The sequence below is a fragment of the Leptodactylus fuscus genome, chromosome 7 (assembly GCF_031893055.1).
Source record: "Leptodactylus fuscus isolate aLepFus1 chromosome 7, aLepFus1.hap2, whole genome shotgun sequence".
Lineage (NCBI taxonomy): Eukaryota > Metazoa > Chordata > Amphibia > Anura > Leptodactylidae > Leptodactylus > Leptodactylus fuscus.
In genome coordinates, this window is record NC_134271.1 from 50,308,713 (window position 1) to 50,332,936 (window position 24,224).

General features: G+C 40.3%; 1 protein-coding gene across 1 annotated transcript in view; it reads right to left on the bottom strand.

The window, feature by feature from the left end:
• The window catches only part of SLC12A3 (solute carrier family 12 member 3), a 34,329-nt gene extending 17,065 nt beyond the window's left edge, over window positions 1-17,264 (bottom strand). Inside the window, exons 1-16 of the mRNA XM_075281870.1 lie at window positions 16,941-17,264; window positions 12,083-12,202; window positions 11,442-11,517; window positions 11,263-11,358; window positions 9,990-10,129; window positions 9,794-9,904; window positions 9,291-9,402; window positions 8,833-8,963; window positions 7,837-7,921; window positions 7,520-7,674; window positions 5,157-5,264; window positions 3,729-3,852; window positions 3,465-3,566; window positions 3,010-3,165; window positions 1,537-1,636; window positions 848-959 (exon numbers count right to left, since the gene is read on the bottom strand). Of these exons, the coding sequence (XP_075137971.1) occupies window positions 848-959; window positions 1,537-1,636; window positions 3,010-3,165; window positions 3,465-3,566; window positions 3,729-3,852; window positions 5,157-5,264; window positions 7,520-7,674; window positions 7,837-7,921; window positions 8,833-8,963; window positions 9,291-9,402; window positions 9,794-9,904; window positions 9,990-10,129; window positions 11,263-11,358; window positions 11,442-11,517; window positions 12,083-12,202; window positions 16,941-17,237 (2,025 nt within the window). The 5' untranslated portion in view covers window positions 17,238-17,264. The remainder of the gene's footprint in view (window positions 1-847; window positions 960-1,536; window positions 1,637-3,009; window positions 3,166-3,464; window positions 3,567-3,728; window positions 3,853-5,156; window positions 5,265-7,519; window positions 7,675-7,836; window positions 7,922-8,832; window positions 8,964-9,290; window positions 9,403-9,793; window positions 9,905-9,989; window positions 10,130-11,262; window positions 11,359-11,441; window positions 11,518-12,082; window positions 12,203-16,940) is intronic.
• Window positions 17,265-24,224: the final 6,960 nt, after the last annotated feature.

Here is a 24,224-nt window from a genome sequence, read left to right on the forward strand (position 1 = left end):
TTCCTTCCTTTCTCACATACAGCCTGCACACCTATGTACCCCTCCTACTCACATTCTGCACCCCCCATTCTGCCCTATGCGAGCAAGAGGAGGGAATGGGTGGTGAAGGCTGTGTTTGAGCAAAGAGGGTGACCTGGGGGCACAGGCTGTGTGTGAGAAATAAGGGGGAATGGGGGTGCAGGCTGTGGGTGAGAAAGAGTGTGGTGGAATGGGGGGGTTCCCCCCTCCAGATCACCCTCTTGCTTATACACCCCCTGAACCCCACGTCACCCTCTTATTCACAAACAGCCTACACGCCCATGTACCCCTCTTGGAGGGGGCCCCATGTCAAAAGTTCGCCACGGGGCCCTGCCATTCCTAGTTACGCCACTGAGCAGGGGTCCTGGTAATGTTTACTTGTGGGGAACAATGGGTTGCTCACTTGTCGTACAAAGTGTAGTGGCCAGTTTGGGTACTGCAGCTCTTTAATAAAGTAATAGTAAAGCATAGAGATATCTGCAGTGTTTCCTAATGTCCTTTAGCAAAAATACTTTGCGCTCCTGTGTAAAGATACACAAACTTTACTGTATTTCACAGGCTCCCATTTTGTTTCTTAAGCTCTCATGGAGACCCATAGTGTATGTCTACATGGCTGCAAACAACAAACCTGTTTTTATGTAGACACATGTTACACTACTCTGTTTGCCCCTGGATATGTGTGTGTAAATAGAATGAGTACGACAGCAGGATGTAGTGAACAGTGTCTGCTGCCGTATCTGCTACAAGCAGGCTGCTGTAGTAACACACGTCATACAATAAGCTCAATGCATTCAGTACAGCCATATATCAGAACTTGCTTTCTACTTACAACTATTACATTTCCACAAATCATAAGGCTTTGCTTCTTTGTAAATGTTCCTACAAAATCCACCAGAGCTGGCCGGAAGTTTGGAGGTCCCGTCAGGACTAAACACTGTGGTCTATAGGATATAAAGGTCAAAATTTCATGCACAGATTAGGTTTTATTACTACATTCAAAGAAAAGCGCCATCTAAACACAGTAATAGCCATTGGACAACTATCCAAAATTGCAGTGAAAAAATATCTTCTAGAGAGGTGATCCTCTCAAAAAGAGGGACAATATAGATAGATATAAGGGACTTCATTACAGAAAAAATACACTTCAATAATATAACGCTGTTGTCAATGCTCCCTTTAGCCACAATATCAAATGCTAATATTCTGGCCTGCAATGAAGGAGGGAGTTTATAAGGCTTATTGGATATATAACAGTATACTCCCTCTAGTATTGTTTGAGAGTATCCAGACAATTATCATTTATACTGTAACTCTGTTTATTCATAGGTATCTCAGTTTATTCAGTTAGTTGCCCTAGTTCTGTATCTAAATACCTTGGCTATAGCACAATGGCTTGATAATGTACTTTCTGGAACTCAGTCTATGGGGCACATACTTTGCAAACACCAAACCCATACCGCTTCTATAGCTACCTTATGTGATGCTTCCAAAAAACAACATAAAAAACGTTATATTTACCTGAAATTTTTTATGTGATCCTCCACTTGGTTAAGCCCCACACAGTAAGACAGAGCCATGTTATAGGATCCTGCCTGCACAGAGGACCCCCAATTTGCCTCTGTATGGTAGAAAGAAATGTAAAAAAAAAGAATTCAATAAATGAGTTATGTCAAATGTTATATTACACATACAACATGTCTTATAAGACAAAAATTAACATTAATAAAGCAGCCCAGGCCCCCCCCATCCACAAACCACAATTCTATATATACTATTATGTCCCATAGTAGCCTCTGCACACAATATTATACCCCATAGAGGCCTCTGCACACACTATTATGCCCCATAGTGGCCTCTGAACACACCATAATGCCCCATAATGTCCCCTGCACACAGTATTATGTTCCATTGTGGACTACCCATGAACAATTATTATACTCTGGGGTCTTTTCAGACCCCAGAGTATTGTGATCGGAGACCCAGGGGAGGATACAAATATAAAAAAACAATGTTACCTACCTCTCCCTGGTTCCGGCACACTTCCCGGTACTTTCAGCCATCTTCATTTTTAGACTAGACATTACCTGACCCAGGCCGGCGATACTATGCATAATGATGCTGGCCTGGCCCACTTGTCGTCTTGGATGTCATCAAACAGGCCCGCAGATTGCGAAAGAGAGGTAAGTAACATTGTTTTTTATGTTCCCTCACCTCCTCTCTGTCTCCAATCATTATACTCTGCGGTCTTTTCAGACACCAAAGTATAATGATAACAGTGTTTGTGGGGTTTGCAGTTCTGCGCTCTCACTTACCGATACCCGCCCCTGCTCACAGCCGCTTCTGCTTCTGCAGAAGGGGAAGCGCAGGCATCCGAGAGCAGGAGCGAGGGTCGGTAAGTAAATAGGGCCCATTACCTGCTGAGGTTACTCCAGCAGGTAACGGCCTATTAAAGAAAAAAAACAAAAAACACAATCAGGTGCCCGCCAGGCCTCCTAATGCCCTGGGCCGTGTGGCAGCGGCTACTGCTACCCCGATATTTATGCCACTGCCAGCAACACAGATGGGTCGGGCTCACCTGAATGTAAAGCTTTTTCCCCATGAAAATTCATGCCTTCATGAGGTATTCATTTATTTTGGAATATGCAAATGAGCAATCTTGAGCACTGGGGGCGGCTCTGTTGCTCACAAACTGCTCTAATACTCCCTCCATTCTAGATCACAATGCGCCAAAAGGAAGGCTGTTCTCATGGATTATCCAGGATTAGAAAACAGTTCTACTTTCTTCAGAAAAAGCTCCACTTCTCAGGAAGTAACATAGCATCCATCAGTGATACGGCCATGCTACAGCTCAGTCTCATTCTTCTGAATATAGTACAGCTTACAGCTGTACTAGCATCGTCCATACACCATACTAGTACAACCTAATAATATGGCGCAGACTGTTTATTGCGTTAAAGAATAAGGAAGTCATGTTGGGAAAGCTGTACTTACCAGGCTTCTTATACAGGACGTAAGCCAACAGAAAAATGACAATGCCAATAGCAATAAGAGCAGACTCCCAGGCCAGAAGGAACATGATGACGACAGAGATTATTGCTCCAAACAATGATGCCCATTTACTGTAATACTTAAATGAAGGTCTCCATCCTGTAGGGGGAATTATAAGATTATTCTAGTTAGTTATTACCATTAATATCATATAGCATGTCTAGCCCTGTCACTCTAAAAGAACGTTCAATAACCTTCAGTGGTTGGAGCAGTAGGCAACCGGGGGCCCAATTGGTGAGGGAACCTGTTTGCCGTCTCCTTGGTCTTGATCAATCAGAAATCCCCAATAGGTTAACTTTTGAGTAGATATAGACATGGACCCCCTAAGCCCGCAATGTCTATTTGACACAGATCTGGGGTTTTGGAGGTTCTGTAATTCTAAAAAGTATTAATATTACCTGGTGAATTGGTTATAGATGCATGGAAACAACTGAAATTTATCAAAGCGTAGGAACACAGGAAGAAATTGGAGATGATCGGAGCAATAGTGTTCAGTTCACCTGCAGGAAAATGAAAAAGGTGAACTGCATATCGAGTATGAACAATGTCACAATAGTAATGTATGACTACTAATAAGTATGTTTTACAGGTAATTTAATCTGTACTGTACCTGTATTAACTAGAGCACAATATAACATATCAATGTAATGTGACTGACATACCAATCAGAATAAATGCGCTTGCAATAAGAAAGGTCAGGAGGTATCCCCGAATTGGCTCATTGTTCTTCCCATATCCTTTCCCAAAAAAGCCAATCAATGGGTAGAGATTGTCCTTACAAAGGCACTGCAAGAACATAACAAAAAAATTATACTGGAAACTGGTAAATGTGGTTTTTTAATGGATCCTGAAGGATGATATTGACATAAAATACCGTAGGTCATGAGAACAATGGACAGAATAGATTACACTAGTCTACCTATCACAGCATGGAAACCTGACTATATTGAGCCTTAACGCCAGTGTGAATAGGCCCTTGCATAGTTCCAACACTGAATTATACTTCCTTAAAGAGGACCTTTCATGGTTTGAGGCACAGGCATTTGTATATACTGCTGGAAAGCCGACAGTGTGCTGAATTCCCGGTACCATAGCTCTTCACAGTCAGAAGGGCGTTTCTGACACTCTGTCAGGTATGTCCTTCTGCACAGCAGTGCCTATCGCGATGTACAGTGAGACCGGGGAGGAACGCCCCCTCCCTGTGCTCACAGTACTCACCCCTAGAAGATTATTATCAGGAGGGGAGGGGGCGTTCCTCCCCAGTCTCAGAGCACAGCGCTATTGGCGCTGCTGTGCAGAAGGACATTCCTGACAGACTGTCAGAAATTCCCTTCTGATGATGAAGAGCTACTTTACCAGGACTGCTAGCTCTTCACCTGGGGCACAGATCGTGAAAGCTGACAATGCGCTGAATTCAGTACACTGTCGTTTTTCCAGCAATATATAGAACTGCCTGTTGCCCAAACCATGAAAGGTCCTCTTTAAGCACTATTCTAGGGTTAATATTCTTATAATATAGAAAGGAAAGAAGTAATTGTGGCTCACCTTCACATATGAGTCTTCTATGTGAAGTTACCTTCGAGGTGCATGGATACTCCGGACTTTAAGGAGTAGCATAATGAAAGACGATGAACAGAAAGGACACCAGCAGCTCTCCGAGGAACGTAAAAATTAACTTATAATTCCAAAAAGTTAAAACGTAATACATAACCAAAAAAGTGATGAAAGAAACTAAAGAAAACCCCCCATAAAAAACGCTACTGACTTGTTTCGAGACTGTATCGTCTCTTTCTCAGTAGCATTTTTTATGGGAGGTTTTCTTTAATTTCTTTCGTCACTTTGTTGGTTATGTATTACATGTTTTAACTTTTTGGAATTAAAAGTTAATTTTTACGTTCCTCGGAGAGCTGCCGGTTTCCTTTCTCTTCATCGTCTTAATATTCTTATGGTAGTCTTCTATTCAGATATGTAGGCGACTTGTCAAGAATAACAATTCACTGCACATATGACGTGACCTTAACAAACATATATTACCATATTATACAGTATATACCATATTTAGAAATACACACTATTCAGTTATACTGTACCTGAAATACTTTAGGGGCAGAGACAAGACAAGCCAAAGCTGATGACAGGGTGGCACCAAAAATCCCAGCAGTAACAAGAGGGGCAAATCCAGATACCATACTCATAGCCTGCAAAATACACAGATTAGAAAGGAAATGTACACAGGATGTTATGGAAGTGCTGATGTATCAATTTCAATGACGCTTAATGAGACTTTTGTTCATCTGTGATTAGAATTTTATGAAAATATCTGTGCGGGGTCAGAATGTCAGAAGCGGTCACCATCAAAAATGGATCATAGAGAGTCAATTTTATATTACACAGTTACTTGGAATATACACTTCCTTACAATAGTGGAATGAGGTCACTGCCTCAAATTCACATAATGATATGTTATTAGTAAACACACACAGTAGGTGGTAATGCCCTTTAAAATCATAGCACACCGTTACAAACTTTTTTTTTAACTCTTTCTATTGATTCAAAACTTAAAATTAAGAAACTTTGCATTAGGTCTTAAAGTATACCTAAACTTGTATGTTAATCAAAAGTGCAGGTGATAACAGTAAACTTTGTAATATACATTATATATATTCTGAACCTTGCTATTTGTCGTTTTCCTGTGCTGATCACTGTTTGAAGTTAATCTTCAGATCCATATTCTGCAGGTGGTACACAGAGATAAGCTCCAGCTTGGTAAAGTTTATAGAGAATGGAGGATGACTGTAATGCAGCGGGTGTGGAACCACTGTGTCACTAAACCAGCTCAACTTTGGGCTACTATTGAGGATGTTGCCTAAGCGGTATTCACCCTTTAGCCTCTGTTTGTAAATCTGAACTCTGCTGCAGGGGACCACCAGGTTGTTACTGATAGGACTAGTCTTGGTGATAATGACAGCTAACCCAATTAGGTCAAGACATGTCAACGTTTGGTACTCAGGGTACAGGCAGAAACATGGTCAATGGATAGTCCAAGGTCAGGACAGGAAGAGTTCATGCAAAATAGTACCATATATCAGGCTTGGTGGAGAAAACAGGTTCAGAGTCTGATACGCAATCTGAATTCAAATGCAGGTAATCTGTAGGGTATCTGTCTTCATCCAACCTCATCTACTATGAAACTTGGTAATCATGAAACATAGTAGCAGAAACAGCTTAAAAGAAACTAGGAAGCTAGGAACTTTTTTCTTAGACATCTTTATGTGGGGTAATATACCTTAAACATACCATAGGTGCAGTGGAGTGACTGGAACAGAACAGTAGAATATTTCATTGTTTTGAAGAGCCAAAGTATGCACTCTATGGGTAGGGACTGCAGACCAGTGTCCATGACCTGGAAGAGCAGGGTGGTGGGACAGACAATACTATAATGACAGAGAGCAAAGAGATAACAGACATGGCCATGGCTTCAAAGTTCAGCTGATAAACCACCTTTGTAGAGAGAGAAGGCCTTCACTTTAAAGCTACAGCTGTGCCTGTTATCTCTCTGCTCTCGGCCTACTCAGCCTGCTCCCCCTGCCCCTCTCCATAGACTTTCATGAGCTAAGCTTATCTCTAGATAAAGGATTTCAGAAATAGTGATCAGTGCAGGCAAAGATGGTTGGAAATAACAGGAGAAAAAAAAACTTTAAAATATATAATAAAGTCTACTGTTAGTTCTGCAGGTCCATTCCCTAACACTTAGTGTGGTCATACGTGTATTGGACTAACACTCATTCACCCAATAGATATTTCCCATTACTTGCCTATAAATATATGCACTAGGTGTCTATTTACAAAAAAATGTATATCAAATGTAAAACCCTGTCTTGTAAATAAGTTCTTGAAATCTGTTGCTGACTGGTAAAGGAATTCTGGGCAGCTCCCATTTGTCTGCAATATGTAGTTCATAAAGGGGTTGTCAAGCCCCAAATTGAATTTTCATATTGATGATAACCACAGGATAAACCATCTTCAGTATGTAATCTGTAATCTGTCAGGGTCAGATCATGTGTTGTAGCAGCCTCTGGGTGCCGGAAGCTGCTGGTGGACGAGCGGCAGTGCAGTGGTGCTCCTATTCAAGTTATAGGAAAAGCGTTGCAGTTTACTAGAACCAGTGCTATGCATTAGACAGGGCCTCTGTGATGCTCATATTACTTCTGGTACCCGGAGACCGTTAGAACACGTGATCTGTGCAGGGTCAGACACCGACATATGACATACTAACAACCTATCCTGTGCATAGGTCATCAGTATAAAAATTTGATTTTGGGCAGGAAAACCCCTTTAAGACCTCTAAATGGCAATTCTATTTTCTTCCCTACCAGTCGATGAAAGGACGGCATTTTAATACCCACTAAAGATTAATGTGTCCATTAATTCAGACCAACTACAATTGAAGTACCTGGTAATAATTTATCAGCCCATATTTACAGCTCTGGTTAAGGGCACAGTTGGTGAAGTTCCATCCGTATCCACAAGCAAGCCCAACACAGTTTGTACCTCCCTCAATAATGGTGTCATTCAGACTACCAGAGGCATCTCGAACCACACAGGAGCCTGCAATGGGAAAAATATGATATTTGTACATACGTGGGCCACTTTCCTATCAAAGGCTACAATGAAGTACACAGTATTATGTTAGGATGTAGTTAAGGATGTGATATAAGATTTGGCAAAGCAGTACATATGTTTATTACTGTTGTTTATTAATCTCTGTACCGATAGTGGCAGATATAATCAGGTATGAGATGGTTGTCCAGAAGATGGCCATGAGAGTGCCTTTAGGAATAGCGACTGCTGGGTCCTGAGTAAGGAAAAAAATAAAACTACATAAAAACACATAGAAGCAAACACAATGTGAGTGTGTGTTGAAAATGCCTAAACATAATTAATTGTATTATATATACCGTATATACTCGAGTATAAGCCGACCCGAATATAAGCCGAGGCTCCTCATTTTACCACAAAAAAACTGGGAAAACTTATTGACTTGAGTATAAGCCGAGGGGGGAAATGCAGCAGCTACTGGAAAATTTCAAAAATTAAAATGGTCAGAGTTTTTGGGTGCAGTAGATGCTGGGTGCTGGGAAAGGGGATGGGGTGTTTTGGTTGTCTGTCTGCCCCTTCCTTGAGCTTGAGGACTGGGTTTTTTTTCCCCACTTGGAATTCAGTCTGTCTGAATATAGGGTATCTGCGGTGCTCCTATTAACCCCTTCCCGATGGATCAGGAGTACTGCAGATACCCTATATTCAGTAGACCGGGCACTTTCAGACACAGGGATACCTAATGTGTATTTGTTTCACAGTAATTTTCTACTTTTATATGTATTCTATGGAAAGGAGTGATTTAGAACTTTTATTTAATTTTTTATTATATTTTTTTTTCACTATTTTATGGGAGATTCAATACATTACTATTGTGGCTGGTCATAGATACCCCCACAAAAAAAAAAAAAAAAAAATTCTCTTTTTTTGTTGGACTCAAGTATAAGTCGAGGGGGGCTTTTTCAGCACAAAAACTGTGCTGAAAAACTCGGCTTATAATCGAGTATATACGGTAAATATATGATATAAATGTTTTCAATGACTTTTCTTTGGGTTTTGTTGTCCTCTGTGATAAGATATCATACTGTAGTAGTTAAACCAGTTGCAGAAGTCAGGCTTAACTGCTACATCTGTATTTCAGTTTGATATGATCTATTGTATTCAATGTACCTTAAGATCTCCCGAAATATTAGCTCCAGCTAGAATCCCAGTGGCTGAAGGAAAGAAAATGGAAAACATTCCAAAGAAGCTGCCGTCATTTCCTCTCCAAGCAGGCACAAAGTTTTCAGCAAAGATGTCAGCTGTATATAGAAAAATGAAATATGAAAGTTATATATATATATATATATATATATCATCAGTCTGTTTGCTTCAATAGAATCTGTATTGGTACCCAGCTCACACACAGAACTCTATGGACAGGGGAGGGGGAGAGACTATTAATTGATTTATTTCCATATTCTGTGCAGTGATAGACTGTTATAGTAAAGCACAGCAGGCTTAAAGAGCTGCTTGATTCGCAATGTAACAGAATGTAGCAGCTAGCTTTGTGTATTTCTTGTATTTCCAAGAAAAGGTTTATGTTTTAAATGCTACATTCTGAGGAATCACAGACCTTCAACTCTCACCTCTGTAGCTGAAGAAACCTTTGGCTTTTTTTTCTTCTGAGGCTGGAATCACTGTCCCGACCAAATAGTTTGCAAATGACACCATAATCACAATAAAGAAGAGAATCTGAGCCTGAAGAACAGAGATTGGAAGTACATCGAAGATACTTGGTTATGAATTGTAACAAATAAAAAGTAAAATTTCGATATATGACATTCCTATTCCAATAGGGATCAGTGTAATGTGTAGTGTTTTGTATGCAGGTTCATTTCCTAAGTGACTGTTTATACCTCCAAGCTATATCACAGTACACTGTGTATGGAGTCATAATGGAGTTGCCATATTGGCCATGCATGAACGCCATGTAGCTCTGTACTAAGGAAGTGTATGCCATAAACTCTGATGTAGTAGACTTGTGAAAAGCTGACAGAAAATACGTCTCTCAGGTCCCCCACAGTTAGACTGAACAGAGCATGAAGTCACATGGAGAGAATGAGTCCGTGTTTGGTGGCATAGTCCTTACCTTAGCCTCCCACTCCATACCAGCGAGTGAAATTCCTAATAGGATAAAGACAGTAATGATGCCAATAATTCTTATGTCATTAGAAGGATCCACAATGGTTGCTCCATTTTCCTATAGGTCAGAAAATGATAGATGTTATTTATGGCAGCGTGTATTTGTCATCTCTAATTCCAATGGATACATATATTCCTTTTACCTGCATTAGATCACGAACTGTCTCTGCAAAACCAACAGTATGCATGGCGACTGCAACAGCATTGGCAAATGCAAATATAAGCCCAATGGATCCTCCCAGCTCAGGCCCCAGACTTCTAGATATAAGGAAATATGTACCTCCTACATTTTCAGTGAAGAAACACACCAATAGTTAAGTTTGCAGACATGAGCCACAAGTAGTGCAATAGTTATACACTTACAACTTATACCTGGGCTGTGGGTCATTCTCTATTATTTCACACTCAAAAGTGATTATCTATAAAATACCCATTCATTTTTAACTTATAAATGGCTAAAATGTTAACATATTTGTGGGTTATGGTCCATCCACCAGCTTTCTTGGACAAGGTCTCCCTCCAGAGAAATTAGAATTTTCTTTTCATCTAAAAATCTAGCTGTCTGCAGTCTCCACTAGAGGGAGCTTACTGTACTGTCAGTATTGTGTATGCAGTAAGCACCCTCTAGTGGAGACTTCAGACAGCTAGATTTTTTTATAGGAAGAGAAAATTCTAATTTCTTGTCTGCGGTCTCCACTAGAGAAAGTTTACTGCATACACAATACTGACAGTACAGTAAACTGCCTCTAGTGGTGGTAGCTGGCAGTCAAAATTTCATTTTTTTATCTGTATGTCAAATTATGGGATTTGGAGATCTGTATCAGAAAAAGTTATGACTGCCTAAAATGATATATTTAAAAATGGCTTCCACAGTACATAAGATCTCAAAGCGGTATTGTGTTTAAAGTGAATATCTTTAAATCTCCACATCAAATTATTTGAAAAGAATGTGCTTCAATGCCTCTATTGTGTGTTGACTCTAAAAGTTGGACAAAAATTGGCACAAACTAAATGTATCCCAAAAATAGCTTAAAGGGGTATTCGCATTTGAAGGATCATACTCGTTCAGATTTGCAGTTTGTTTTATCCAGCACATTGCTTTATCTATCGTGCTCTATTTCTGCATACTGCTTTAAGTTTATGAGCCCTGATAAGGGCTAGATAAGTTTCTTGAGCAGCACTTCTGTTATCTGTGTATGTAAATCCAGCTGAAAACCAGGAAGTGGAGGGAAGAGGAGACAGGAGGGCAGGTGAAACCCTGAGATAAGAAAACCCCTTTAATGCCCTACACAAATGCAGTCACATTTGGCATAGAATTAATTTGTGGAGGTCCCAAACATAGTTGCCGATGGATATAAAACTTGCTACAACTGTGGCTTTATTTTTCTATGGGCAGGTGGCACACAATGACTTTACCTGATTTGACTTTCCCATTGGTGGAAATGGCTGAAATGGACAATCCTGTGATGGTGGTGACTGTTATAGATATGAAGATTATTATCCAGGTGAGTGCTATGGGAAGAGTAAGCAATGAATTACTGTACGAAATATCAGTTATGAGAAAGTGTAACTTGAAAATGGAACATGGTACTGACCTATCCCAGCTTGAGCTGTTATCCAAGGCAGTCGGAGATAAAGAATTACTCCCCATATATTCAACATGCAGCGGATCTTAAAAGGTATGGAAAAGTGACATGGCAATACATAGGATTATTTCTTCTATGTTAGAAGTGAAAAAGTAATTGTGAGAGGCAGACAATAGCCCAAGAAGACTTGAAGCTCCTGAGTCATAATGCAAAGTCTGTAGTATCATATAACACCTAACATGTGACATTTGTAATACTGGTGTTTTTCTTTGTGGCCAAGGAACTTTTGGGTCCCCTCAAGTATCACAGCCCTTTTATGACTAACTATGCAACTTCTTTAGCCATAGTGGAACACATCTATCTGTATAATAACCAAGTATGTACTCTACCATATTAATAGAATAATCTAGAAGTTTTTTGTTTTTTTTTAAAACCTCAATGAATACAGAACACATGTGCATATTGAAGCTCTTGAGCCCTATTGCAAAATCCGTAACAATGGCCCTTACTAGTGTACTATTTGTAATACCTCTGGTAGAGGGTTCTATGAAGCGCCAGGACCTTGGTGCATTGAGTATAGCTAGACCCCCTAAAAAAATTCTAAAATGGAATACACAGCAGGTATCTGTCATTAATCTTTTAGATCTTACCATTACACCTTTTATCCACCCAAATCTAACAGGTTCCCCTGCTGGTTTCTGCACCACGTTTTCAGCTTCTCCATCAGGAGAGTCACTGGCTTCATATACTGGAAGCTGCAGGTGATCTTGCTGTAGAGACAGAATGTGAGAGTTTATAGCCGACTCCAAGTCTAAGCAGTCTATATACTACTGTATATCCTATACAAATGGCAAAATGAAGTAACTTTGAAAAGTATTTTTTTCTTGATTTCTGTTAGGTGGTGGTCCGTTACAATGTATCAGCATAGGCAATGCTCTAAGTGATAACCACAGTCAGGACCATGCTGACTTTGGCTGCTACAGTTTTTTTGTCTTGTTTTTATAACCCTTTCCCATCTGCATTTTCGATTTTCATTTTTGACTATTTTTTATTTTTCCATTCATAGAGCCACATGAGAGCTTAATGTTTGCAGGACGATTTTTTCTTCATAATGGTACTATTTATACATATATATAGCAAAGGAACAAACATACAGCAAAGACTGGGCAGCATAATATGAGGCACACGGGGGTCCCTGGAGGGTTGAAGTTGAAGCAAAGACGTCCATGAGGAGGAACAGGGTCGGCAAATACGGCATGTGGTAAGAATATTTGTTGGGCGAAGCTAGTGAGATTCATCTTGTGAGGATTGCCTGGCGGTTCTGTTCAGACCAAATATGACCGGACCGAAACAACTATCATTATACTCTCTTCAGATCCTGGAGTATAACGATCGGAGACCTCAGGAAGGTGATCAAACTTAAAAAAAAACAGTGTTACGTATATCTCATGGGCTTTAGCGCAACTTCTTGCTGTCTTCGGCCCTCTATAGTGACATTACAGACGTCAAATGGGTCAGGCCGGCATCATAACACATAATAGTGCCGACATAACCCACATCTGTGACGTCATTGAAGAGAGTTGACAACTGAGCAGGAAGTCGCGTTGGAGCCCAGGAGAGGTAAGTAACACAGTTTGTCATGTTTGTTACCTCCCCTGGGCCTTCGAGTTCAAGACCTCAGAGTACAATAATAATTCTTGGGTAGTGAACCCCAAAATTGTGGCTTCTGCCAAACACAAACTTTAGGCAATATTTGCAAGGAACACCAAAAGGGCCACTATGGGACATTATACTGTGCAGTGTGGCTGCTATGGAACATTATATTTTGTGGAGGGACTGCCAAGGGCTCTATTGCTGTGGGATAGGGACACCTCTGATGTGTGCCCCGCCATGTTCAAGATATTTGCCCTAGCTAAGTCAGCTAAGTCTGTTATACAAAATTATTTATTGTAATTTTTATTAAAGTTTTCCAACATATAAAAGTAACAAAATATATAAATACTATATAAAATAGAAAAATAGTAAATATGCCACGAAGGAGGGGGGGGGGGTCACAAGTAAGAAAAAAATTATAACTTTACAAATCACAATCAAGTTTAAGAGGGTACAATAGAAAAGAATCTAAAGGTCCTCAGACCACCTGGAACTTCTCCTTGTCATTATTGGAGAGCTGTAATTCTGGCATATAGCTCTTTAAGTGCCAGTGGGATGCCCACCTCCAGTATTTTGCCATGAGGCAACTGGCTGAGCATATAGATTAAACGCTGTAGGGTATGTTCACCCAGCAGGAACATCTTAGGGAGTAGGAGAAAGCAAACTCCCATCACGAGTTCTATAAACATTTGAACCTGGCACCAATAAGGCTGGAGAAGGGAACACGACCAAAACAGGTGGAAAATGTTGGGCTCGACGGAGACCCCATATCCAGCAATTGTCTTGTATAGTCATATTAAAAGAATGAAACAAGGCTGTGGTGTGGCACCATTGCATCAACATCTTGTATAAGTTCTCCTTGTGCGTGATACAACGGAAGGTCTTTGCCGCCCATCTCCATATCAGTGGCCAAGGTACATCTGACAAGGTCTACCCCAGGTAACTCTCAGACTTTCGAATATAAGGGTTCTTAGGTAACACATCAGGGGTTGGATCTGAAAGAATCCCACAGATATCAGAAATGAGAGCAGCCATGGAGGCTTCAGATTTGCAGATTTTCTAAAAGATTGTAGACTCGGGAGCCTGGGTAACCCTAAAAATAGTCCAAGTTAAGTGGGAGATCTGGATCTATGAAAATTCACTAGAAAAGGAAAGATTAAACTTAGACTGCAAGGCATAAAATGGAAAGAGGGAGAGAGTCCTATAATCTAAAACAGACCTGCCTTTAGCCAAGTGCCTGAGACTGTCGTTGCAAGTCCCAGTGGGAAGATGGAGTGAAATAGAGAAGCTGTCATCAAGGAGCATGTGGGGGAGAGAGGGAAACAGGCCACAGAAGTGCCCCAGATATCTCTTGTGAGAGCCATGGGACCTAAAAGGTCATTTGGGTAATAGGGGCTAACCATATGAACATTTGAAAGAGAGGTGGGCCTAGATAATCTGCATATCCTAAATATACCACTTGGGAGAGGTCAGGCCCTGGTGACTTTGCATTGCCTTCATGCTTTCCTTGCAATTGAAGAAGGGGTCTTGTATAAGCATGGCTGTAAAGTTGGTTGTTGGAGCTAATTTAGGGGTCGGACAACAGTTACCGCCTCTAGCTTCAAAATAATTGTATTACTTATCTTCGTTTATATAATAGAATTATTGATATTTTATTTATAATTCATTCAATTTACTTTCATAGGGATTCATTCACTGACTTTTTAATGAATTAGAGGAGCTTCTGACTTGTGGCTATCAGCCATTTAAGGAGTTGGAGTTGGGATGTTGTAAATTAAAGGTACAGTTGGTGTTTTGGACTACTGAGTCCATAGCTGTCTGTATAAGATGTAATATTCTCCCTCTGCTTGTAAATGACAATTTCTCATTTGACTAATGGACATATACATCACTGTTTATTTTATAATACTTGACTCTAAGGCCCGATTCACATTCCTGCAGAGAGAAAAGTGCTGCTTCCAGATTCATGCGGACACCGAGCATTAACCACATGGACCCCATTATAGTCAATGGGTCCATGTGGTTTCTTAGCTAACTGCTTTTTAATGCGTTCTGTATTCCATTCAGGGGACCCAAAGCGGACTCCCCAAATGGAATACTAAATGCAGATGTGAACCGGGCCTTATGATGTTTTGTAACAGTCGAAGGTTCAGCTCTCTGTGAGTACTGAAACCTTAACTAGGGGTCATCAACTGCAGTGCAGCTAAGGGTCTGTTCAGTGACATTTCTTCCATGAAAATGATGGACACTATCCTGGAACGTGATTGATAAGGCAAAATGGAGGTCTAGCAAGCACCGGTGGTATGTGGTACAACAGATCAAACTGAGTGCTGTTGTTTCCAGTATGAACAAATGAAATCTAGACAGCATGTTTCTTCTAAACAGATGTACAACTAGAGAACGTAGAAAAAAGCATCTGTATGGATTCTGTATATATTTCACAATGACAGAAAGAAGGTATTCCAAGGATTGGATAGTTAGAGGAATATAGCAACTTTAATAGGAAAATGTGTTCAAGAATGACACATTTCAGGGACGTTTTCCCCTTCTTTAGGTCCAAATCCAAGATTTATTGGTAACACAAGCAAACTGCACAGTACATATATTGGCAAAATGGCAGCCAACCCTGGTTTAAAAGCTGAAGAGTTGGGTTGTAGTAAAATTAAGAAAGCTGATCCTGTGGTTTGGCCTATCAACTCCATAGCTTTACTGTCAGGAGATCATTAAAAAGCAGCGGTAGGTCAGTGTATGGTCAAATAAGAGACACTTTGGGGAACAATGTATATGAAAGGGTTAGTCAGGCAGGAGGGGGGAAGGGTTTTTTTTATTCTTTTTTGCATTTACTTAAAATATTTCAAGAGAAAGGACATCATTTCTACACTGGCTGGTTTTCTTTATTCTGCAAGGGGAAAGGGGGTATTTGGAATGCTATTGGAATACTATTTATTATTGGAAGGGGAAAGGGGGGTAATTTTAGCATTTGCTAATAGGGCTCCATAGTTTCTATGCAAGTCCCTGCCTGCTTAGCTGACCCAAATGAAAAAGGACCGATATTTGATCAACAGTCTCTCTGTTATATCCTACCCGGGGTTCCAGGTAGATAAGATAAGATAAAATAATCCTTTAATAGTCCCACCTTGGGGAAATAGTTCTTCAAGAATCTAATGTCATAGCAATATCATATATCCTCCTGTATATACTATAGTATAATTTCAGTATTTTACATACTCAGTGCCATTTACACACATCTTATGAGAATAACGAGACCTGGTTAGCACTTATTTCCTGTAAGAAGGATGTAATGAATAACAGCAAGGAAATGGTATCTCTGCAGAGCCACAAAAAGTCAGTTTAAGGTATGACTGATTCTTTCTTGGTGCACAAATACTACAATAACCTAGTAAATAGAGTGTTAGCCAGCAAATTCCCTTCAGTGCCATTGACTGTCCTCTATCGAGGACCTGTATGCCATCTAGTCCCGTAGCACGAAGGATGTATATGAAAGAATCTAAAAGGACGTCTCAGTGCCTAGGCTAGACCTAAGGAAATATATAAGAGAAGATGACAATTGTGGAATACAAAGAAATAATATCGGTCATACATTATAAATAAGTGTTTAACTAGGGAGGGGGGCAAATATATGAAGTATCACAGAAGACAGTAACACATATATCTACTTTTATCAGGCATAGAGGACAACATTTATTAAAATGGACAGAAAAATCTATATTATACTATAATGTAATGATGAACATAACAGAGTGAATCAGTAAGTTATAGAGAACATCATAAAAACTAGTAGTAGAACATCACAATGTAGCTATTTTATTACAGTAACTTGCCTCTGTATCTTACCTTTAAGATGGAATGGAGGTCCTCTAAAGTTGGTCTGACTTTTTTCACTTCTCCAGATATTTCAGTATTAGCATAGTGGTCATAGTTTGGGACTGCATCAAGTGTATTATATCCAAATGTCCTCATGTAAAAGGTATTGGAATGGGTAAGGTTGTTGGGATTGAAGGTGTCATATGCAGTTTCTTGCTGTCCATACTGAGATTTGGTACTCTCTTCAGAGCTGATCAGGGAGCGGATAGTGAAGCGGCCACAGGATGGGGCAGTCTCTGCTGCAGTCTCATCTCTGCTTTCAGCCATTTCATCGCCAGGCTGGTGTTTGAGGGAACTTATTCCAATAAACTGAGAATGGGGGTTTTATACTCCATGGAACCAGTAAGAACCAAACCTGAAAATCACTAACCAGAATAAGAGACGGTGAGATGCTTTAACTCTAAATGTCACAGCCTTAGGCCAAAAAAAGAAAAAAGTAAATGAGCTGAGAACAGATCGAGATGAGAGAACAGATAGGAAACCACACAATGAGGAGGGGTTATGGGCGCCTTCAAATGTACGCTCTACTTTTCACAGTACAACAATCATTTTAGAGATTATAAATGGTTACTTTTTGGATCCACATTTTACAGGTCCTAAAATGTAGTTATAAATATTGAGTAAGGGGGGAGCACATGTGTGTGGTTCACGGAGTCAGACATACCTTATGTGATCTCAGACACAGACAAAAGGAACCTCAGTATCGCAGGCTATAGCTCCACAAGAGTGAAATATCAAGTCACTGAAAATAGTAGGAGGAAAAGAATAGATAGTAAAAATTCTGTGATGTCATTGAATAAGGCCGAAAACAGCAGTGATTCATGCTGGAGCCCAGGAGAGCTAAGTATCATCTCCGCTGGGCCTCCGATCATCATGAGGTTTTTTTTTAGAACCCAAAATTTTTGCAATGAACACCGTAGAGACCACAATGGGACATAATACTGTGTGGAGGGGCCACTAAGGAATATACTGTGTGTGGGGTCCGTTATATAACATTATACTCGTAGAGGGGTCACTATGATACATTATACTGTGAAGGGGGGCCCCAAAGTTTGCTATGGTGCCCAGTCTTACGCCCCTGCACAGAGGGAAAGTGGGAGATCACACAGGGGAAATACAGGGTGTCAGACAGGGATAGCCAATAACTATATACATTTTTTAATGATGACGAATTAAAGCTTGAAAATTTTACTTTTGGTTGGTGAGTGCCCTGTTTCCCTTTACAATTTTTTGCCCAAGACTATATACAGTATATAGCGTTGAGGACATTGAACACAAATATGTGACCTAAACAAGTTGCAGGTGGACCAGGCAAGTAGATATATGAAATTCATTCTATAAAAATGATTTCTGAGCTTTTGAAGGGATATTTCTTTGGATCTATATTTTACAGGTCCTGAAATTTGGTTATAAATATTGAGTATGGGGGCCACAAGTGCATGGTTCACTAAGTTGGACGTACCCCCACGTTAGCTTTTTTCCAGGCACAAACTAAAGGGCCTTCAGTAGCGCTGGCTATAGCTCCACAAGAGTGAAATATAACTGCCCATCTGGGGTGATTCCAAAACCTCACATTTATTTCAGACTATTCTAGAGATATACCCTGTTCACACGGCGGAAAAAGTTTCCGCGGCCTTTTCCGCCATGTGAGCATGCCCTATAATGTCCCACAGCTGCCCCTCCACATGGTATAATGTCCCCTGAGCTCCCAGGTACTTAATAGATGTGGACTGCCATTTAAAAGAAAAGCAATACACCATGTGGGTGGCCTTGGATGGGTACAGGGTAATTTTATGGGTCTGGCTCTTAGAAAGATTAACTTTAAAATTACTCAGAAGCTCAAAATGTCTGAACACATTAAAAATCAACATGAGCAAAATACGTGGCTGAGTAGGAAATTATACATATAGGAAGAAATTGTTGGCATATAACATTGTCTTAACCTGTTTGTGTCCCATTTGAAGACACACTGGATCATGCAACACCACCACCAGGTCTTCCATCATAAGTGCATATAGAAGGGAAGACAAGGGGCACCCCTTCCTGCTCCTGTTCTGTACCAAGAAAGGCATGGAAAGGATCCCATCCCCAGTATGGATGAGGCCCAGCCTTAAAGGGACAATCAGTTAGCCAGTATTTTAGAGCATAGCCTGACATGGACGTTAATGAGGGAAACTGGACAATAACTTGCGCAACTGGTCGGATCCTTATCAGTTAATAAGTGCCAAGACAGACTGACGTGTGAACGGTGTATCAACATCGATACTATTAAACATCGGTGTAAGTCTGGGGACGAGGAGATCTCGGAAACATTTGTATTGATGGGAGATGGGCTTTCTGATAGCATAGCCGCTCCTGGGCCCCAGGGCCACACAGTTGAATAGGCAATAGTATCAACATAAAACAGCGTCACAGGACTGAAAGGATAAGGCTGGATGTAATCTTCAGAAAAAGATGGAAACCCACAAGCTGAGAGAGGAGTTTAGCAGCATAAACTGGGACGATGTCCTCCAAATGAAACACAAACAAAATGGGACATTTTAAAAGCATTCTAAATAGGACCAGTGAAAACCATATACCTTAATAAGGGAATAAGTAGGTGATATGTGGTGATGGTGGATTCAGTTTTCAAGTTCAAAGAGGACCTGGATGCCCTTATCGAACAGAGAAATCTTAGATTTTGGTAAGGACAAGTTGATTTATACTTATTGCCAGATTGGAGTCAGGAAATCATTTTCCTCTGACATGGGGCAATTGGTATAACCCTCTTGGGGTTTTTTGCCTTCCTCTGGATCAACACTTTAGAGTTTGGAATTGGAATTCTAGGACCTGAGTCTTCATCCAACTTTATCTACTATGTAACTACTAAAAATCACATTGTGGTACAAAAAAGTAATAACCACATAAGAACAGTAAAAACCACACAATGACCTAAAACTGCAGTGTTATGTAGCATAATAAGACATTCATTCACCGCAATGAATTACCATAGCTCCCAAATCTATAGATCAACATCCAAGTATACACAATGTAACGTCCCTGCCTGAGGATACATGTATGTCCCTCAGTATTCAGCACCAAAGGACTGAGAAATGAACACTTTATACCTAAATTATAATCTTACCTTGTACAAAAAGGAGTCCTCTGATCTGCATGATCCTGTATGAGAATTTAGGAGTAGATGGTCCCTGATGGATTTGCAGCTGATACCTCCCCCTTGGTAACAGGTACACTTGCATTACATTCCCAAGGCATGTCTTTCATCCTAACACAATACACGACTGTATTGACCAAACACGTGTCTATTATTAGAGGAGCAAAATGACAGTCCTGGTTTCTCTAATTGTATGTCATTTGGATGAACTGCTTTCCATCTTTTTCCTATCCGAGTCGCCCCATTTCTCAGTTTTGTTCGTTCCTCTATGTACTCATGTGGAGTTGTTAAAAAACCAAACTCCACATAAAGCATTTTTATTGGGTAAAATACCTCTGTATTAGGTAAGGACTCGATGAATACCGGTCACCACTTCTCTTCTCAGTAGTCAGGGTGAGAAACGGTGGCAGTATATATGAACATGTGCCACAACCCATCCATATCTATGTCATCTACTAGTAAACACCACCCCAAAGGGCTTATAGCATATAGCACAGCGTTATTCAATTGTTAGATAATAATAAATTTTATTTCTATAGCGCCAACATATTCCGCAGCGCTGTACAATTTGTAGGGTTCAAATACAGACAGATACATTACAAAGAAAGTCATTTCACACAATGGGACTGAGGGCCGTGCTCGCAAGAGCTTACAATCTATGAGGTAGAGGGGGTGACACAAGAGGTAGCAGGGGCGGTATTGCTTATGCAGAGGTCAGACACTTTTGTAATAGAGGTGACTGTCATTACACAAACATAAAACTTTATGAGCCGTCACCAGTCGTGTCCTGTAACATGTGGATGGAGCTTGGACAGAAAGTTATCCTGAGATGGCCTCATATCATGTGGGAGCGGGGACAGAGGAGGGTTAAGGGTTTACGTTAGAAATTGTGATAGGCTTGTCTGAAAAGATGTGTCTTTAGTTTGCGCTTGAAGCTGTAGAAATTGGGAGTTAATCTGATTGTCCAGGGTAGAGCATTCCAGAGAAGTGGTGCAGCTCGGGAGAAGTCTTGTATACGAGCGTTTGAGGTTCTGATAATAGAGGATGTGTTAGGTCATTGAGCGAACGGAGAGCACGGGTTGGGCGGTAGACAGAGATGAGGGAGGAAATGTAGGGAGGTGCGGCATTATGAAGAGCCTTGTGGATGAGGGTGATAACTTTATATTTTATTCTATAATGAATAGGCAGCCAATGTAGTGACTGGCACAGACCAGAGGCATCACTGTAGCGTCTAGCCTGATAGATGAGCCTGGCCACTGCATTCAGAATAGATTGTAGAGGGGAGAGTTCAGTGAGGGGAAGACCGATAAGTAAGGAGTTACAGTAGTCAAGGCGAGAATGAATGAAAGAGACAATAAGTGTCTTTAGTGTATCTCTGGTGAGAAAAGGGCGTATTCTGGAGATGTTTTTGAGGTGGAGGTGGCATGAACGTGCGAGTGATTCAACATGAGGGGTGAAGGAAAGGTCTGCGTCAAATATGACCCCGAGGCAGCGGGCCTGCTGCCTAGGAGTTATAGTAAGGCCTGAGACTACATTATTACAATGGGAAATATTTTACACTACTAAACAGATTTTCCTGGAGGCCTCTATTCCAGTTGCAAACATATTATAATGAAAAGAAAAAATAATCCTAAACTGGCAACGCAAATATTTTTGAAGTTGACACCAAGATATGTAGTACAGTGCAATAGGTAGTGCATAGGTAACAAAAAATACTTGGACGGACTGAGTGTTTGGGCATCCACATGGCAAATGAGGTTTAATGTGGATAAATGTAAAGTTAAGTATCTGGGTAAATATAATCTGCATAGAACATATGTCCTAGGGGGTAGTAAAGCTGGGAGAGTCACTGGTGGAGAAGGACCTGTATGCAATGTCAACTGAATGCTTCTAAGGCCGGCAGGATATTGTCATGTATTAAAAAGGTATAGTCCCACCTAGATTATACAGTTCAGTTCAGGGCAGATCATAGAAAGACTGTACTAGGCTTGAAAAAGACAGAGGGCCATAAACATAAGGGGCATAGAGGACCTGTTATGAGGAGAGACTAAAGCTAAGGACCTATGTAATGAGCTGCAGCCAAAAAGCGCTGTAGAAAAGACCATAGTGAAAATGCATTGTGTTTTTGTTTGTTTGTTTTTTCACAGAAAGTGCACAGAATTTTCCTCTGCAGACTTTCTGTTCCTTTATACCTATAAGGAAAATGGCAACATTTCCATAGGTATAATTATAATGCTACGATTTATAAAGATGCAGAGGTTTTTGAAATCGCAGCATTTCCATTGAGGATATTTTACTGCAATGTGTGGGTGGGATTAGCAAAAGTTCCCATCCACTTTGCAGGGACTGCGAAACGTCGCGGTTTTTAATTGAGGTGTTTACCCTACACGTTGGTCTCTGGCCTTTAGCGACCTTTGTGCCTCTGGACACATCCTCCTCTATCCTGAGGGCAGAACAAAAATAGGAAGCTGAAAAAACAGCACCATAAAACAAACATAAAAGAAGCATCAAAAAACAGTGGAAACCAAGAGTAGATTTAAATAAAGTAGTACAACCTGTCCTTTAATGTTCTCTCCCTTTATGATCCACACGTGGTTTTGGCTTCAGAACTTAATCAGAAAACCTGAACATAGAAACAGACCCTAAGGGAATAGTGGGTTAATAGAGGAAAACCCACAATCCAGAGCCTTATCTATTGCCCAGGGTAAACCACAACTACAAAGGGCAGCATTCACTATAGACCCAAGTTGTGCACTACACAGACAGGCCACTGATTTACAAGAACTATGTAATGCTTCATTTCCCCTGTGGTGGCGCTGCAGGGTATCCACACAGATTACAGGGGATCACCGAGACCTCAGCAGCAGAACATCTTATCATCGAAGAAGGATCCTAACAAACAGGGATTGTACAAAGCGATCAACCCCTTTCAATTCCTAACTGAATGAAGACCCTGCTGCATTCACAATATAACAGATCTACCATGAAACTTTCTACAAAGGGTAAAAAAAAAAACCTTTTCATTTTCAATGCATCAGATTACAAGTCTCATTAAGGTTATTGAAGTCTTAGGTCACATGCAGCTGTAATGGGCCCAAAAGATAGAAATCTTTATCAAGAGCATTTGAGACAGCGAGCAAATTAGTTTTACTACAATGAGTTTGGCAGTATCCTGGGAAGTTAATGGAAAAAGTGTATTGTCTGCCCTAAGGGTAAGGGGAAATTTATGTAAGGTGGAATTAACCCTGTTTGTCCTGGAAACAGTTAGTAGTGCAATACAACGCTCACAGGTAGAACAAGGATGGACACTGCAATAGACTTTTACTTTAGGTTAAAGAAATACTGATGTTGCTCAAAGTATTCGCACATATTTGCAATTCACTACAGACTCTGCCATTTACTGTACACTATGATATAAATTGTCTTTAATAGGAATTTAAAAAAAGCTACAATAGAGAGCAACGCTATATATATATATTTATATTAAAAAGTCATATTGCCACCCAAGAAGTATTTTTTAATCGTTATTTTACCTGCTACATGAATGAAGGTAAAAGGAGAAAAAAAAAACCCAAAAACTAAGCAATGTACTTTGTAATTCATTAGTCAAGCCCATAAATCACGCTTGTTGGTCAAGGAATGTTTCTCTGCAGCTCTAAAAACCTTGCAGAAATATATACCTGGAATTGTTTACAGAGATCAAGGGTAGATAAAAAGAGAACACTGACTAAAAGAGTCAGCCAGTATAACCTAGGGCAAAGACTTTGGTGAAATACAGTAATAGAATGAGTAATTCAAATATCTCTACAGAGCGTGCACATAATGTGCAGGTCAATGCCACAAAGGGTCTGGTAGGGAACGTCCACCTTCACAATGATTTATTGTTATTTTTCAACCACTCCTAAAATGAAACAACATTGCAAATAGTCTTCAATAAAAATTACAACAATGGTTGACTGGATAAAGGTCTTTTTATCAGCCATGTTATAAGATTTTTATTCTTATCAGGGTAGTTTTAACCCAACCAGGGGTCCCTGACACTATGGCTTTCTTCAGACATAAGGCAGGAAATCACTACTTTAGGGACTGCAGGGTCCTGC